At 35.0% G+C, this 15,977-nt stretch overlaps 1 protein-coding gene across 5 annotated transcripts in view; it reads right to left on the reverse strand.

Moving 5' to 3' along the window:
- Window positions 1-15,977, reverse strand: part of PIKFYVE (phosphoinositide kinase, FYVE-type zinc finger containing) — a 104,336-nt gene that overhangs the window by 53,859 nt on the left and 34,500 nt on the right. For 2 of the 5 annotated variants that reach the window (XM_027873537.1, XM_027873538.1), the window contains exons 8-16: window positions 13,727-13,865; window positions 11,510-11,667; window positions 9,780-9,891; window positions 8,137-8,284; window positions 7,446-7,613; window positions 3,462-3,521; window positions 1,913-2,042; window positions 1,311-1,491; window positions 599-673 (exon numbers count right to left, since the gene is read on the reverse strand). In XM_027873537.1, coding sequence (XP_027729338.1) covers window positions 599-673; window positions 1,311-1,491; window positions 1,913-2,042; window positions 3,462-3,521; window positions 7,446-7,613; window positions 8,137-8,284; window positions 9,780-9,891; window positions 11,510-11,667; window positions 13,727-13,865 — 1,171 coding nt within the window. Of the gene's footprint in view, window positions 1-598; window positions 674-1,310; window positions 1,492-1,912; window positions 2,043-3,461; window positions 3,522-7,434; window positions 7,614-8,136; window positions 8,285-9,779; window positions 9,892-11,509; window positions 11,668-13,726; window positions 13,866-15,977 lie in introns of those variants that run through there. The other 3 variants (XM_027873540.1, XM_027873539.1, XM_027873542.1) reach the window with 3 other exon arrangements.

The following is a 15,977-nucleotide window of genomic DNA, read 5'->3' on the forward strand; positions in this document are numbered from 1 at the left end:
TATGTATAGGAAGAAACAAAGAAACCTTTTGAGTGCTACCCTGAAGCAAAGCTTCATATAACATAACTATGGATTAATGAAAAACTACTGTTCAAATACAAAGAACAGTTAGCAAATTCATGAGTTAGCAATTAGCCAGCTTTGTCCTTCTGTGGGGGATACGAATTTGTTAGCTTAAGTAGACCACAAATGGAAAGAATAATTGAGTTTACATTTCTGTCCTTAAATACACAACTTGGGAAATTTGGACACAAAAAAAAAAAACAAAAAATAATGACGAGTCAAATACACAAAACTCAATTCAACAGTCAATTATGATTTTAATAAAGTATAACTTTCCTTAAAGAAACAGTAAGACTTATTAACAAAGACAGGAGTGAACATGGCCAGAGTTTCTGAATTTGCTAATTATTCTTCCTACTAGCATTGGATTTTGTTCATCACTAGCTATTACACAGAGATATAATTTTTTCCTTTATTAAGGAAATACCAGCTGGCAAATGCCTGGAAAAAAAAACAACAATCTGGTCAACATTATCGCTGATTAAAAAAAAATCAGTAAAATTATTTCCTATATTTTCTGCTAGAGTTACAATACCTTTTTATGTGCAATATTCTTGGTACACACAAAGCCACTGACAACCATAGAATCAAACTTCTTTCCACCTGGAATCTAACAGAAAGAACTGTCATTTTTTAAAAAGGCAAAATATTTTCTATTTCAGTCAGATGTAACAGATGATGTTACAGAGATCACTTTTTTTATACTTTAAATTTTACTATATAAAAAGAAGAAAAATACCTCTCATAATGCAATTCTTTTATACTAAATGATTAACGAATTATTAGAAGGACTGTCTTTTATATTACTATTTCTAGTAACTAAAGAATTGAAGACACTTTGAGACTCAGGACCCAATCAAGCAAAGCAAACTTTAATATTTTTTAAATTAAATACTTTTTTTTTTTTTTAAGATTTAGGCAAAATACTCTGGAACAAAACTACATTCAACATTATCTATACAAAGAGCAATCATGGCACAGCTTTCTATTACTGTAATGAAAGGATATTTTAGAAGAGATATAAGTATGATTTCTGAAGGTCCCCCAATGCATCTCTCACCCCTTCCTTTCAGTTCCTCTTTCATTTCTGATCCCTGGGCATCATAATATCCCTAGGGGCCAGAACAAAAGCAATATAAAGTCCCATTCCCCCCTCTTTCTGTCATTCTTTTGATACTGTCCTTATAACCTCAATACTTACAGCATCCTCCCAATTCTGAAAAAATTTATTAGTCAATAAAGCTCACCTTTTTGATATGGACAAACTGACGGATATCCATGTCATCATCTCTATTTTTGACATCAGGTCGGACAGTCTGAACCACCTGGCAGACCACTGGCACAATGATATCTCTCCAGGATGGTGATAATGAGTCATTGTGGAGTAGCTGTTGAAGTAGTGCCATCATGTGGTTATGATTAGCTGAACTGTAAAAATATGAAATTCATGGGGGAGAAAATGTGGGAAAGGATTAGTGATAATTTCTAGTTCATTCTTCTATAAGAATTAATATTTAAGATGCAATAAACAATGTAGAAAGAACACAGTAAATGTATTATATGAGTTGCTCTAAGTCAGTTTATTCTTTGTAAGTATATCGTTCCTCTTTATGTCTCTTGTCCATAAATGGAAGTATAAAGCAAACTTCAAAGAGAAGACTTCTTTCAACTAGTTAGTGGAATATTTCTCTATAGGGAATAAATAGCTAACTGTAGTTATGCAATTTTGTGCTATTCTGTTTAAGGAATTTTATCTGCAAATTTCACCTAATAGTCTTCATTTAATAATAGAGATTCTGCATAACAACTCATTAAAGGAAATGAATATAAAAATAGCTTACTGACTTACAGTAATCTCTCCATGGCTTGTTTCTCCCCATTTTCCTCCCTTAGGAGCTCCAGGTTGCTATGATGCCAACCTAAAGGTGTAAAAGGCAGCTCCTTGGATTTCTCCTCTACCCGTCGGTTGAATAAGGACTCTAAAGAAGATAAAATAATAAAATTATTACTTCATAATCACAACCCTGTTCATAAATTCACATTTTTAGAAATTTTCTAATGTATAAACCTGGATATTAGGTAATAATAATAAAATATAGAAACAACAAAATCAGAAACAAGCTTTTGATAAGTGTCTCCACACAGTAGCTCAAGCCACATTCTTGAAATGTTATTTCTGAAAAGCAGATAAAATTGTGGATCATGGCCCATGTGACTTTAACAGTACTCTTATTTATCTGAGAAAGCTGAAAAAGAGGAATCCCCCCTTCTGGTAAATTATGAAGTTTGGAAGAAAACAGAAATCTAAATGCTGACCAAACTACACGTGGCAATGGTGTGGGTGTTGAACTTTAAAGAATGAAAAACTCTAGCATGAAATGTTTAAAGTCAAATAACAAATCTAAAATGTCTCTTCAGAAATTAGTGCTTCTAGAAAGTTCTTTTTCAATAACCTTTAATATGTGTGGAAGGTTCAACACAAGGCAAAGGAAAAAAACGAGAATTCAAGTAGGATAAATAGCTATTAATAAGCCAATTTTTTTTTCTTTTTAAAAAGTATACTCTTAATCTCTCCCTTAAGACAAAGTCCTGTTATAAAAGACAGAGAATTACCAAACAATATTAAAAATGTAATGAAACAGTATTGTTTTTAGCATATAGGGAAAGAGACAAGTTAGAGGCGGTAGAAAAGTTTCCAAACTACATACCACAAAAAAAAAAAAAAAACACCCTTCCAAAGACATACAAAACACATACAAAATCCACCCATCTAATATCATAAATATACTACATCTCTAAGATCTGAGCTATGGAACTAGCATTCTTGGTGCTAGTATGTCCTATCCCTCTCTTGGCTGAAATCCTCAAGGCTAAGAAAAAACTGAGAAGGAAATTCTTTGATTTCTTGTGTAAGACTCATGCCCCCAGCGTCTGGCATTAGAGAGAAAGTATGTTATCATGTTCATTTCTCTCCATTCATGAAGACCAAAGTTACAGCATGGTTGGGAGGGGTTAGGAGGTGGCTGCTATGGATCCCTACATCCACACAGGCCCATGAAGTCATACTCAGGCAAATATTCTTCCTGTTCTACTTTCCTCTCACGACAATATCAAACTGGGTCAAATCTGTCTACTGGCTCCAGAGGACAGGCCAGTCCTTGGGGGGAAATAGTATTTAATACTAAATTCACAAAAAAGGAAAAAGGAAAACTTCATGTAAACCTCAAGAGTAAGCAAAATAAAATTTCTCTAGTAAAAGCTTAAAAAAAAAAAAAACTTATTCAAATCAGACTAATCCTTCTTACCCCAAAACAAGTCAAAACATATACTTAGTACTGGTTCTTGAAGCACTTAAAATCACAATATACTTGCAAATAGCTTCCTCTATATTAATTTACCTTTAATGAAGGCGTCACTTATAGAGATTTGTTGTCCTCCATTGTCAGAAATCAAATATTCTGAATAACAGGGGAAAAAGCAAAGAGGGAAGGCAAAGTGAGAGATGACTAATATGCTAACACACCCACTCTATATATAGAAGGCATTAGTCACAGAATGTAAGTTCCTTTAGGGAGGAACTATTTTTTTTTTTTTACTTTGAGACTGACATATATAGTAGGCACTTAAGAGTAAAAATTTGCTTGCTAATTTACTGAAAATTTTAATCATTAAAGTTCTTCCCTATCTGAACCAAAACTTTTTAATCTATGAACTTCCACACATGGGTTCCGAGCTCACTGCAAAACAGTCTTTCTTATTCCAGGATTAAATATATTGTTAAGTCTTAATTCTTAAGGCATAGTGTTAAACCCTTGTCCATTGCCCTCTTCTGGAAATGCTCTACTTCAGAGATGTCAAACTCAAATAGAAACAAGGGTCACTAAATCATACATGAGGATCCCTGTGGGCCAAATACTGACTTACAAAACCACTTATTAATGTCATCTATGTTGTGTTTTATTTTAATTTATATTAAATATTTCCCATTACATTTTAATCTAACATTCAGGAACGCTGCCAGCCTGTGAATCTTGACTGACACTTCTGCTCTACTTAACAAAAATCCATGTTAAAATATGCCACCTAGAACTGACCATGATATATTTCAGACATGATATGACAGGAGCAGAAAATGTTAAGAATCACAAAATCAAAGAATTTCAGTTAGGAAGGTCCTCAAAAGTCATCTAGGTTAACCTATAACAAAACAGGAGTCACCTCTACAGTATCTCCACCAAGTCACTTTATATTATTCACTTAAAGCCCAGAGGTACAGATATATCAAGTTAGGTAGCACAGTGAACAAAGTTTCAGGAGCTGGAGTCAGGAAGACCTGAGTTCAAATCCAGTCTCAAATACTTACTAGCTTACAACCACGGGCAAATTATTTAATCTCTGCTTGCCTCAGTTTCCTCATCTGTAAAATGGAGATAATAACAGCATCTATGTCCCAGGTTTGTGAAGATCAAATAGATAAAAATTGTAAAGCACTTAGCACAGTGCCTGGCACATAGTAAGCATTATATAAATGTTAGCTACTATATAGTAGCTGTTGTTATTTATCCTCTACCTCCCAAGGCAGCCCATTCTACTTTTTGTCCAAGTTTTTCTTACATCAGGTTAGTTAGTCTCCTTTTCACTTTCATCCACTGTTCCTTGTTCTGAACTCTGGTCCAACTAGAATACGTCTAATCCCTCTTCCATATGACTGCCCAGTTATGGCCAATCCTCTTAGAGGAGAAAAAAAGCAAACTATTGAGCAGTTCTGCTTTTACACTTCAATCCCTTATCTTCCTGTCAGCCCCAAGTGGTACTTCTCTCTAATTGGAGCTTCAGCACTCCTGACATTTCTCTTACTAATAACAGCTCTCATTCATAAAGTTCTTTATGGTGTACAAACAGTGTGAGGGGGTGCTATTATTCCCCTTTTACTAAAGAGGAGGATACTGAGGTTCAGAGCGACTAAGTGCCTGGTGTGCGGAACCACAGAAAGGAAGTGCTTCAGGTAAAATGCAAATGTAGATCCTTCCTGACTCCAAGGGTACAGCCCTCTGGCATGGTCCTACACTTTTGTATCCATTCACTGTTACCTATACTTGCTTCCCTATTTCTAATATGTCTTTTTAGGGACACCAAGGTGACATAGTAGATAGAGCATTGGGCTTGAAAGTCAGGAAGACCTGAGTTCTTTTGGAGTCTCATTTTTCTAAAAATAGAACATCTGAACCTGACTGCAGGGAGGCATTATTTAAGTGTCTTTACTTTCTTATTTTAGAATGTTATCAGGGAGACTGAAGTAGTCGTTTAAAAAGCCCATATATCAGTACAATATCCTGGCCCTGTGGAAATATCACAACAAATATTAAGAAAGTAACATGTACATCTTCAGGCATGTCAGGGAGTCTGTGACACAAGCCCCTATACCAAATGATATCACTTTCATTTTTTTATGCAGCTGCTCTTCAGTCATTTCTGTCATGTCCAATTCTTCTTGACCCCATTTGAGGTTTTTCTTGGCAAAGATATTGGAGTGGTTTGCCATTTCCTTCTCCAGCTCATTATGAAACTGAGGCAAACAGGGGTAAGTGACTTGCCCAGGGTCACACAGATAGTTAAGTGTTTGAGGCCAAATTGGAACTCAGGAAGATGAGTTTTACTGATTGCAGGCCTGGCTCTTTTTTCACTGTGCTACCTAGCTGTAAACTCTTTCCACTGCAGTTTAATACATACATACATACATATATACACATATATATGTATATGTGTATGTATATATGTATATGTGTATGTATATGTGTATGTGTGTATATGTATATGTGTGTGTACATATATATATATATATCAATCATCCAGACATACAGTGCTACTTACCTCCTCCTATAACATATTTTTCTCATAAACAATGCATACACTTTCATTCCTTTATTTCAGTTATCTCAGTTTGGTGATACCCCCAAGTTATTTGTTTAAAAATTTTTGTTTTCTTCAGGTTTTTTGTGTAGATGTATAACCAATATGTTGAATTATAGTTAGGGAATGACAATAAGATAGAAGACTAATTTATAAACAAAAAGGGAGTACTGAAATTTACTCTAGTAGGGTTAAAAATGAAGATGAAAAATATTATCGGGGCATTATCTTCAACTGATATTTAATGTTCTGACTTATAAAAGCCCAATTATTTTATTATTTTCAACAGAATGGTACTATCCCATTATACTTTAAATTAGTATTTAATTATACCTAATAAGTTTAAACCTCATCATCCTTAAGAAAATATTAAGCAGTATGCTAAGTGCTATTTATTAGCCGATTAGCTTTATATTAGTATTTCATCCTTTTACTAAATATCTTTATTTAAAATATGGTCACTCCCATACTTGAACTGGTAAAAGAAAACATTTTCTAAAAAAAATTAATGGTATTAAAGAACGAATTTTTCATTTTCTTAATTTGGGCAGAAATTTTCTTAAAAATAAATGGCAATACAGAGAAGAATGAAAAGATTTATGTGAACTGAGGCAAAGTGAAGTAAAAGCAAAACCAGAAAAGCAATATACACAATGACTATAAAAATGTAAATAGAAAAAAAGAACAAAATAATCAAAAGAATGTTGTGAAACTATAATGACTAAGTGTGGACCCAAAGAAAATACATAACAAAACACCTCCACCTACTACTTTAAAGGGATGGTAGTCTATGGGTGCGGAACACTGCAGACTTTCTTGAAGGGCTATTTTGTTTTGCTGACCTTTTTTTCTTTTTTTCCACTTTTTATTCTTTATCTTAAGAGAGGGCTCTCTGATAAGGTATAGGGATACAGAAGGAAACAGCGATAATATTAAACAAAAGACATCAATAAAAACCTAATTTTTTAAAACCATAGAAATAACAAACATCTTAAATTATAATAGAAGGTTTGTTGTTTTTTAAGAAAACTAATTAGAAGAATTTCATTGGACTTGTCAGGTACTATGTTGTGAGTTATTTGCATAAGATAGTAAGTCTGAAAAAACTCTAGATATTTTTAATGGAGAAAGAAAGAAAGAATAGAGCAGAACATCCACATTAGAAATGCAAAGAAATACCACCTTGGAAGTTGCACATTATGCTGAAGTAAGAACTACAGGACAAATCTCCTTTGAAAAGCCATAGGCTTAAAACTGGACATGGGAAAGGGGAGGCAGGGGGCCAGGGGGAGGGGGGAAAAGCAGGAGGAATTAACTTAAAAAAAGGAAAAGAAAAGAGGAGGTGGAAAAAGACCCACACCAAATACCCTCAGCCATAAGGGGAGGAGGGCACAGGAGGAAATACTGAAATGAAATCTCATGGCCAAAGTCTCCATCTTGTGTTCTGATTTCAGATGGTGACTACCTCCTACCTTTTTGGTCAGCAGGGTGAGGGGGCACATGTGGGTACTTGGAGGGCTTCTTGATATGGAAGTTCACGTTGTCCAGCTCCACGTTCAGGCTGATAGAAGCGGCTGAGTCACTGTCCATTGTGGACTGGAAGCTGCTGACTGATGTACGCTTGCTAGGACTGGCAGAATCTTTTAGTGTTGGGGAAGGGGAAAGAAATATAGGGAGGAGAGGGGAGTAAAAAAATCGGTATCATCAGGGTATTGGGGAAAGGAGACAAACTGTTTTTAATACACAAGCCCAATGTGCAATACCAAAATGGATACAGTATTTTCATGTATTTTTGAGCAAACTTAGAAACAGTATTTCACCAAAAATTTTGAATAAGCTAATTACAAAATCAGTTTAAAAAACAAAGGAACATTGGAAGTTCTGCAGGAAAAAAGTCAAGCCTGGCATCGAAGTAAGGAGATGAGCAAGCTGATACTACTAAGTTATTATTAGCACAAAGTTATCTTTAAGTTGCTGGAAACTAGAGACTAAGGAAAACAGAATATCCCCTGGTAACCTGTAAGGACAATAATTCAAGAAAATACTGTATCAACAGCAAGGGCTACACCAGATGTTTCTATTTCATTTGATCCATAAAGCCTAGAATTATTCCAGTTAAACAAACCAGCCACAGAAGATGCTTCCTCAAAAGCAAAAACTCACTGGCTAAGTTCTCTTCCCCTTCTTCAGCAATCTGTTCCGTGTCACTGTCATCAAACTTGATATCTTTAAACCAGGATGGCTCAGAGTGTCCCTCGACAGAGTTTACTGAGTCACTATCTGGAGAAGGTGTCTCGGAAAAGTCTGTGCTCTGAAAGAATCAAAATCCAAACAATTCACCCTCAATGTCAACAACTGCAAAGATGTCTTACAGTATTTCTGCTGTATTCTAGTTTATGTCATGAGGTTACAACAAAATTTTAGATCAAGATTGAACAAATTCCATTTCCTTGGTCTTTCAGAATGACAAATCTATAATACTGAGAAAACCTTTCATTCCTTGTCTGACATAAATTACACTAAAATCTCTATCACCTAAAATATTTTAAAAAGAGGGTTTTGTGGCCAACTCAATTTTTCTGGTAAACATTCAGAACAGAGTTTCGTTTCAACACCTGGTGAAAATCTTTGTAAAATGTATTAGTCTATTTCCTGCGTACACAATATGATAAACATGTTTCCATATTTTAAAGGCCTCTGACTTTGTTAGCACGGGCAATCTATGATGCCAATCATAACCCCTTTACAACTTAGAAGGTAGTTTTCAAGAGGTGCCAGAGCCAAAAAGTTCAGCTTCCTGCAGTCAACCTAGTGATAAGCTCCCCTGAAATTAATCAGAATGATTCTCTGACAAAAGACATATAGCCCATCACTAAGCATAAGCCATTCCAGCTTGTTAGGAACTGCTAAAACTTGTGCTCTGCTGGTATCAGGAACCTAGTGCCACCTTTATTCCATGATGAGATTTTGAATGAAGGAAGTTATTGATGAAATTAATGAATTAGTGGAAGATGAACATAATAGTTCAATGTTAATTCAGTCCTTACAGGTCATAGGGTCATAGGGCTAGGGCTCAAAGGGGCCTTTCAGAGATGATCTATTCTACCCCTTCATTTTATACATGATAACACTGAGGTCCAGCAAAGTTCTGTGAAAGTCACCCAAGGTCACACAAAGAATAGGCATCACATGTCCTCCCATATTTAATACCAATTGGGATTATATAGAAGGTAGTTCAGAAGATTGCTCTGAATCTGTAAACTTTAAGGTGTAATATTTCATTCAAAGCCATTTGTTATTTTCCTTTCTCTTCCCAAAATCAGATGTCCCCTGCTTCATTCCAATTAGTTAAATTGTTGCTGTATATGTATCTTATTTTTACATATCTCTAATAATAAATACAGAATTCCATGGACATACACAAGGACTCTTCATTTTTCTTAATGAAAAATAAAATCCCACTGCTGTAGTTGGAACATTCATGAACATTTTACTACTGTTTCAATGCTTATTACTACATTTGAGGAGTTAACAACCTATGTCAACAACATAGCTGAAAAAATCAGTTTTCTCTCATGAATTAATGTTTCATTTTCTTCCAACCAAAGTTGAAATGAAATTAAATGAAAATAGTAAGAAAAGCTTATCTTTGTAATCCGACAAATTTTTCCTATTTATATGGAAAACAATATTCTTTATAGCAAGTATTTTGGTGTGTTAACTTATCTTGCAGTCGTGTTAAAATGTAAAAAGAAAACATCTCAAATTTTAAACATGGTAGCATTCCACCAGGATTATTCATTTACCTGTAGTGGTCTATATAAGGCATATTCATCCCTGAAGATCTGATCATGGTGACTGACACACTCTAGCCAACGTCCATCAACCATTGCTTGTCCAATTGCTATGGCTTGAGCTCTGATTAAACATAGGTAAAAATAAATGCTTTTAAAAAATAAAGCTAAAATTACCATGAGACACAAGATAAGGATATACAAACATTTTTTAAAAGCTAAAGCAGACTTGGAAATTAAGTATAATATCTGGCTAAGTGACAGATAACAGGAGATAGCTCTCTGGAGCTGAATTAAGACTAACTTATCTTCTTGTATTAGTATGGGCCTAACCGGAATAATTTTTGATAACGAGTAATAACTATGTTCCCTGTCTCATATCAGACACTTTAGAGTAAAATAAAAGCTGTCATGCTCTCTACTGAATCTCACTGGAAAGACAGTATTAAACACATATATAAACTTGCCTGTAAAATATGTGAGAAACAAGATTGTAATTTAAAAGCAAAATAAAGATAAGTTAAAGATAATAGCAATAAATTATATATTAAAAGAATAGTGGTATAGAATTAATACTGTCGTAAGTTTAGGTTTGTGTGGGAAGGCTTCCAAGGTCAGTTTTGACTTGTTTCCTGAAGGAGGGAAGGAAAGAGGTGGGGGAGGGAGGGAGGAAAAAGGAGAGGGAAGATAATATAGATTGTATGTCATCTGCAAAAGTATTGCTGAAGAAATGTTAAGTTACACATGAAGGACAGTAAGTCAAAGAGTAACAGACCTATTTGAGCTAACCATTCAGCTCTCAATTTCTTAGGGACTCATTATGTGGTCTGTGGATCATAAATGCATTTGACTGTCCTTCTTATTTCTAGCTACCTATCAGTTAAACATTTCACTGTTTATCATAACTTTTATCACTGATTGAAAGAGAAGGAAGAGGAAACACAACTCACTATTAAAAAACATTTACCAGAAGTCTAACTGTATGTAGTGTAATGCATGGGGCAGTATACAACTGTACCTACCCATAAACTAGGTTCCTACTGTTTCAGTCAACTTTGTTCCTTGTCTGCATATCTGATGAAAGGTTAAGAAGGAAGAGAAGCCAGAAAAAGTGGCTTAAAATAAGGTTTGGGGTTATTTGCATAATTTCTTTAGCTAGTCTGTCATACATCACATATCAAAAATTACAACTGTTTTAGGTTTACATATAAAATCTTGAAGACTTCATGTTTAAAAAAAATGTATGCTAAAGTAACATTCTTACTAAAGAAAATACTCTCAAAACAACCAAGAAGAATCTCTCAATGTAAAAGTTTTATGAGCTCAAGTTCTCTCAGAAACCTAACATCATCTTTGTAATCACCCAGTAGTAACCTGGAATGGTAACTACTTCTGGGGAAACAAAGCTATTTTAAGATCAAGAAAGGATTCACTGTGAAGGCATCAGAGTGGCATGGCTTCTCAAAAACTTCTGCCTTTAAAATTTCCCAACAATCTCTTAAAGCACCAACTATTACTTTTCCTTCTCCAATATCAATACAAACTTCAGAATACCCTAATCCATGTCATACTTGTCAATCCTCTTGTGGCAGTACCTAAAACACGTAGGCCAAATATCAGTCACTTAAACTGTGTTTTATTGTGCTCCTGTCTCCAAATATACATTTCACTCTACTTAGACAGTACCAACCAAAAACATATGTGAAATAAACAAATAAAAATACTTGCAAAGGTCTGAATACCTTGTGGTTACATGTCCATTTCGGATTAACCAATTGACCAATTCCTTTCCTACAATGCAGTTGGGGTGAGTCCTCAGCCAATAGCGGTGATCCTGGAACTCCATTCCAGTACTATGATGGCAGATTTTCTTCCACAAGTCTTTTAACTGAACAGAGTCCTGAAAAAAACATTTGCAACTGCTTAGTGTAATGCTAAGTACCAGTTCATTAACTGCCAACCAATTTACTTATGAAAAGGGGATGATACAAATCTTCAAACCATTTTCTAGGCCCATAAAAGCAAATTTCAAGTTGGAATGCACAGCAAAAACTAAGGATTTAATACCAAAAAGAGAGACAAGTAAAGTACTTTCCTTCTTAGACCAATGAAGTAACCAGTTTTTACTGAGTACCTTTTATATACCACACCTATGATGTAAATTTTTTACAGTTACTGACAATTAAAGCAATTCATCAAATCAATACCCTTTTCTCAATAGTCATTCCCCTTGATTTTTCAGAAGTATTTCATACTGCTTGTTAGTAAGTCATTCCTTGAAACTCTCTCTTCCCCTGGATTCTATCACACATTATCCTAAATCTTTTAATATTCCAACAGCCTATTTTTCTCCTTGGCTTGTATCTCTTTCCCCAACCAGAAACTACAAGCATTAACTAAAAGTTTGTTCCTCATCCTCTACATACATTCTACCAGGAGATTTTATCTATTAGAAGGGCTTCCATCATCTCTGGATGAGTGAGTTCAAAACCTACATATTCAGATCTGACCTGTCTTCCACAGCTGGACATTTCCACTTTGAACATCTGCTGCCACCCAAAACTCAGCATATCTAAAACAGAAAGCATCTTTCCTCCAGCCCTCAAACTGCTCTGCCCCTCCATCAAACCCTCAACCCCAGTAGGGTTGTTCACTGACCCTCAATCCTTCTTTCTTCAATAACTGAAGAATCTAGGATTGTGTTGGGCACTCCTTCCGGGTTGTGGACCACAACCTTTCTATGATTTAGTAGATGATATATTCAGGTTGTTGAAGGCAAAAAATTCACACCCTGTGTGACCAACCTAGTGAGAAGTCTGTCTGATTGTAGCTAGTATCATCTAGTCCTCAAACAAGAGATGGAGAACATCACAAGGCCCATACTTCCTCCAATATGCCAAGCGTATTTTTTGTCTCAGTCTTTTCTTGTGCTGTAATATGCCCCATCCCACCCTTTCAGAAAACCCCTCCCCATCCAAATCTCTCTGCTTCTCATAGGCCCAATGTAAGTTCTAGATCCTCAGTAAGGCCTTCCCTACCCTAACTAACCCCACTCCCAGTGATCTACGCTCTCTGAATTCTTCTAGCACTGATTCTAAATCATGTATTTGGGACTTATCATCTAATGTCTTATACACATGAACAATAGCTAACAATGCAAGTTTCATCTCCCTAGCTAGAATCCATGAAGATCACGACCATTTCATGGGTTTTTTTGCATCAACTTTCCAGTCTCCACCCCAAACTCAATCTTACATGTAACAAGCACTCAAAATATGTTTGTTAATTTCTATAACATTCATCCACTAAAGTGACTCTGGATGCTCCAAAGCTGTAACAGTGGAAAACAAGTTCTGGCAGGTCGTATATCAATTGAAAAGGCTACAAGTACTGAATGGCTGATTTGGGGGGGGACAAATTCGGGTGAGACAAGAAGCTTTTACCCTTATCCACAGGGTAAAAAAATTTAGCCCCATAAACTCACAAGAATGAAGTGACAACAGCAGGGGCCTGTAACCTGAGTCAAAAAAGAACTAAACTGAAAAAATTTTTCAAAATAAAAAATAAATCTTATGGTAATCAATACATAGAATTTTCTAACATAAAATTATTAAATGCCTTACTACTTAAAGCATTATCTCCATGTACTAAACTGTTATGTAAGTTTACTCCAGTAACTAAAATTCAAGATAATTTCTACACAACCTATGAACCTATACTGTGGTCAGTTAAATGAGGCCATATACTTTTAGAAGAAAAGAACCAAGAAGAGAATTGGGCAAACAAATGAATACTGAAGTATACAAACTTCCTCACTAAGCCAAGGAAGAGCATAAACTAATGATTACTTTTCTTTGTTTTTCATTTCCAATAACCTATGTTCTTTTGCACTTGAAAGAATAAAGTACAAAAGATAATAATTAAAGTTATTAATAGGTGAAGAATAACTGAGCTGCTACCAGAAGAATTTTGCGCTCATCCTCACTGGCCTCTGTTTTCACATACGTTCGATTAGCCTGGGGACTGACAGATGTCTCGTAGGAGGAAACCATCGGAGAACCAGATCGATCCAATGACAGGTTAGTAATACTGGCTGATCTGAAAACAAAAGACATAAATATGAAGTCTCAATACACCTTTCTTTGTCACCAAGTCTTTCACCAATTAGATTTAACAAGGCACACTAAAGCCCAAAAATATGATCAAAATATCCATATCCAGAGAGCCTATTGCTAGGACTCAAGGAAGTCAAATCCACAGATAAAGAGATAGAAAGATAATTATGTATTATGTATACACATACCTGTATATGTGCATATATGTATATACACATGCTTGTTGGAGTATATATACATGTATGCATACCTCAGTACCACAGAAGGTACTGAGATACACATACACTTATAATTTACATGTATATTTGTCTTATGTGTGTGTGTATACACACACTTGAGCACTTTTTGTGGTAGCAAAGAACTATAACAAAGTTAAATATCCATCACATAAGGAATAGCTAAACAATAGTAGCAGATGAATGTAATGGATTATCAATGCACTCTAAGAAATGATGATTATGAAGAATTCAAAGAAGCATAGGAAGATTTACATGAACTGATGCAGTGAAGTAAGCAGAACCAGGAAAACAAGATACAAAGCTTTTACAAGATAAACATCAAATACAAAAAAAAAGAAGAAAAACCAAATGTTGTACAATTATAATGACCAAGCATGCTACTGAAGAAGAGATGAAAACGTGAGCCTCCCTTCCTTCACTGAAGAAATAGGATCCTATAATACTGTATGTCAGATGCATTATTTTGATGAGCAATTTTTAAAATTTCTTTCTTATTCTTTGTTACATGATATGGCTCACTAGGTAGAAGAGAAAAGGATCTATCTGAAAATGGACAGCTGACTCTGAGACAGTGTGTCTCAGTGGGGTGGGCACGGCTCCAAGGAGACGGGAAGGCTCCATTTAGGTGAGGGTACTAAGTTTTGAGGAGCTCAGGCTTAGTACCCTAGGGTTCTTATCACCAAGTAGCTGCATCAGATGTCCTTAAAATACCTGAAAACCTGTTTGATTAGAAAATTGGTCAAATTCACATATACTTTGGAGGCGACCAAAGATGGAAACATGCCAGGCCAATTTTCAACATTCTAAGTATCTTTACGTCAATGTGTTATCAACCACAAGGTGGAAGTGAAATAAAAATAAAGCATAGATATAAAAGGGTAGAATGCAGACAGTAAGCTGAGGCTGTGCTGTAATTTAAATAAGTTAATATTAAGAAAGAAAAGAGACAAAATTAGGAGGGGGGAGGAAGTAAAAGCCATCAGAAACAACACTGTTATTCTAAAACAGAGGTTCTCAAATTTATTTGGCCTTCCGCTCCCTTTCTAAAAAAAAAAAAATTTACTCAGCGCCCCACTGGAAATCTACTTTCTTTAACCCTTTAATGGTTTTTTCTTAAAATGTGCATCATTTCAAAAAAATATAAAATATTTTTAATTTATGCATCTTAAATTTAATAATTTGCTATAAATTTGTGGGGTTTTTCCTGCACTGAAATCTTAATGATGTAATACTGCATCATGTAACAGTATAGTACTGTACTATAAACAAGTCATTATATGCACATGTTCCTGCCTATGCATGCTGGACTTCTCAACAATGAGCTACACACTCACCTGCCAACACTTGCCTGTTAAGACTTCTTGGCAGACTTGACCACTCATCGGCTATAACTTGCATTTTACATGTTTATTTGGAAAATAATGTAATCACTATGACTTTCACTCTGTTGCACAAAAGATGAAACATGTACAAATGATTTTCAAAACTTTCTTATCTTCTCTTCTTTCCTTATCCTTCCACTGTCCCCTTAGGAGGCTACTACCACCCTCCTAAGTCATTCCAGCACCCCCAGGGGACAGTATCACCTACTTTGGGAACCTATGAAAAATATCCACGCTTGAAACACTTCTTGACTATTCCTTTTTTCAGATAAAGAGAAGCCATTTTTAAAAAACTATTATATGCAATGAAACTGTCATAAATTTCAATAAAAACAGAATATTCAAAGAAAAAATTATCAATAAAAATAATTTTAATTAAATAAATACTTCTATACTTCCCCATTAAATATATTAGCAGAAGTAGAAACAAGGAGAAAGCTTTTCAGGCAAGTTTTTATAGATCTAATTTAGACA

Source organism: Vombatus ursinus, unplaced genomic scaffold (genome assembly GCF_900497805.2).
Source record: "Vombatus ursinus unplaced genomic scaffold, bare-nosed wombat genome assembly UNPS02014802.1, whole genome shotgun sequence".
NCBI lineage: Eukaryota > Metazoa > Chordata > Mammalia > Diprotodontia > Vombatidae > Vombatus > Vombatus ursinus.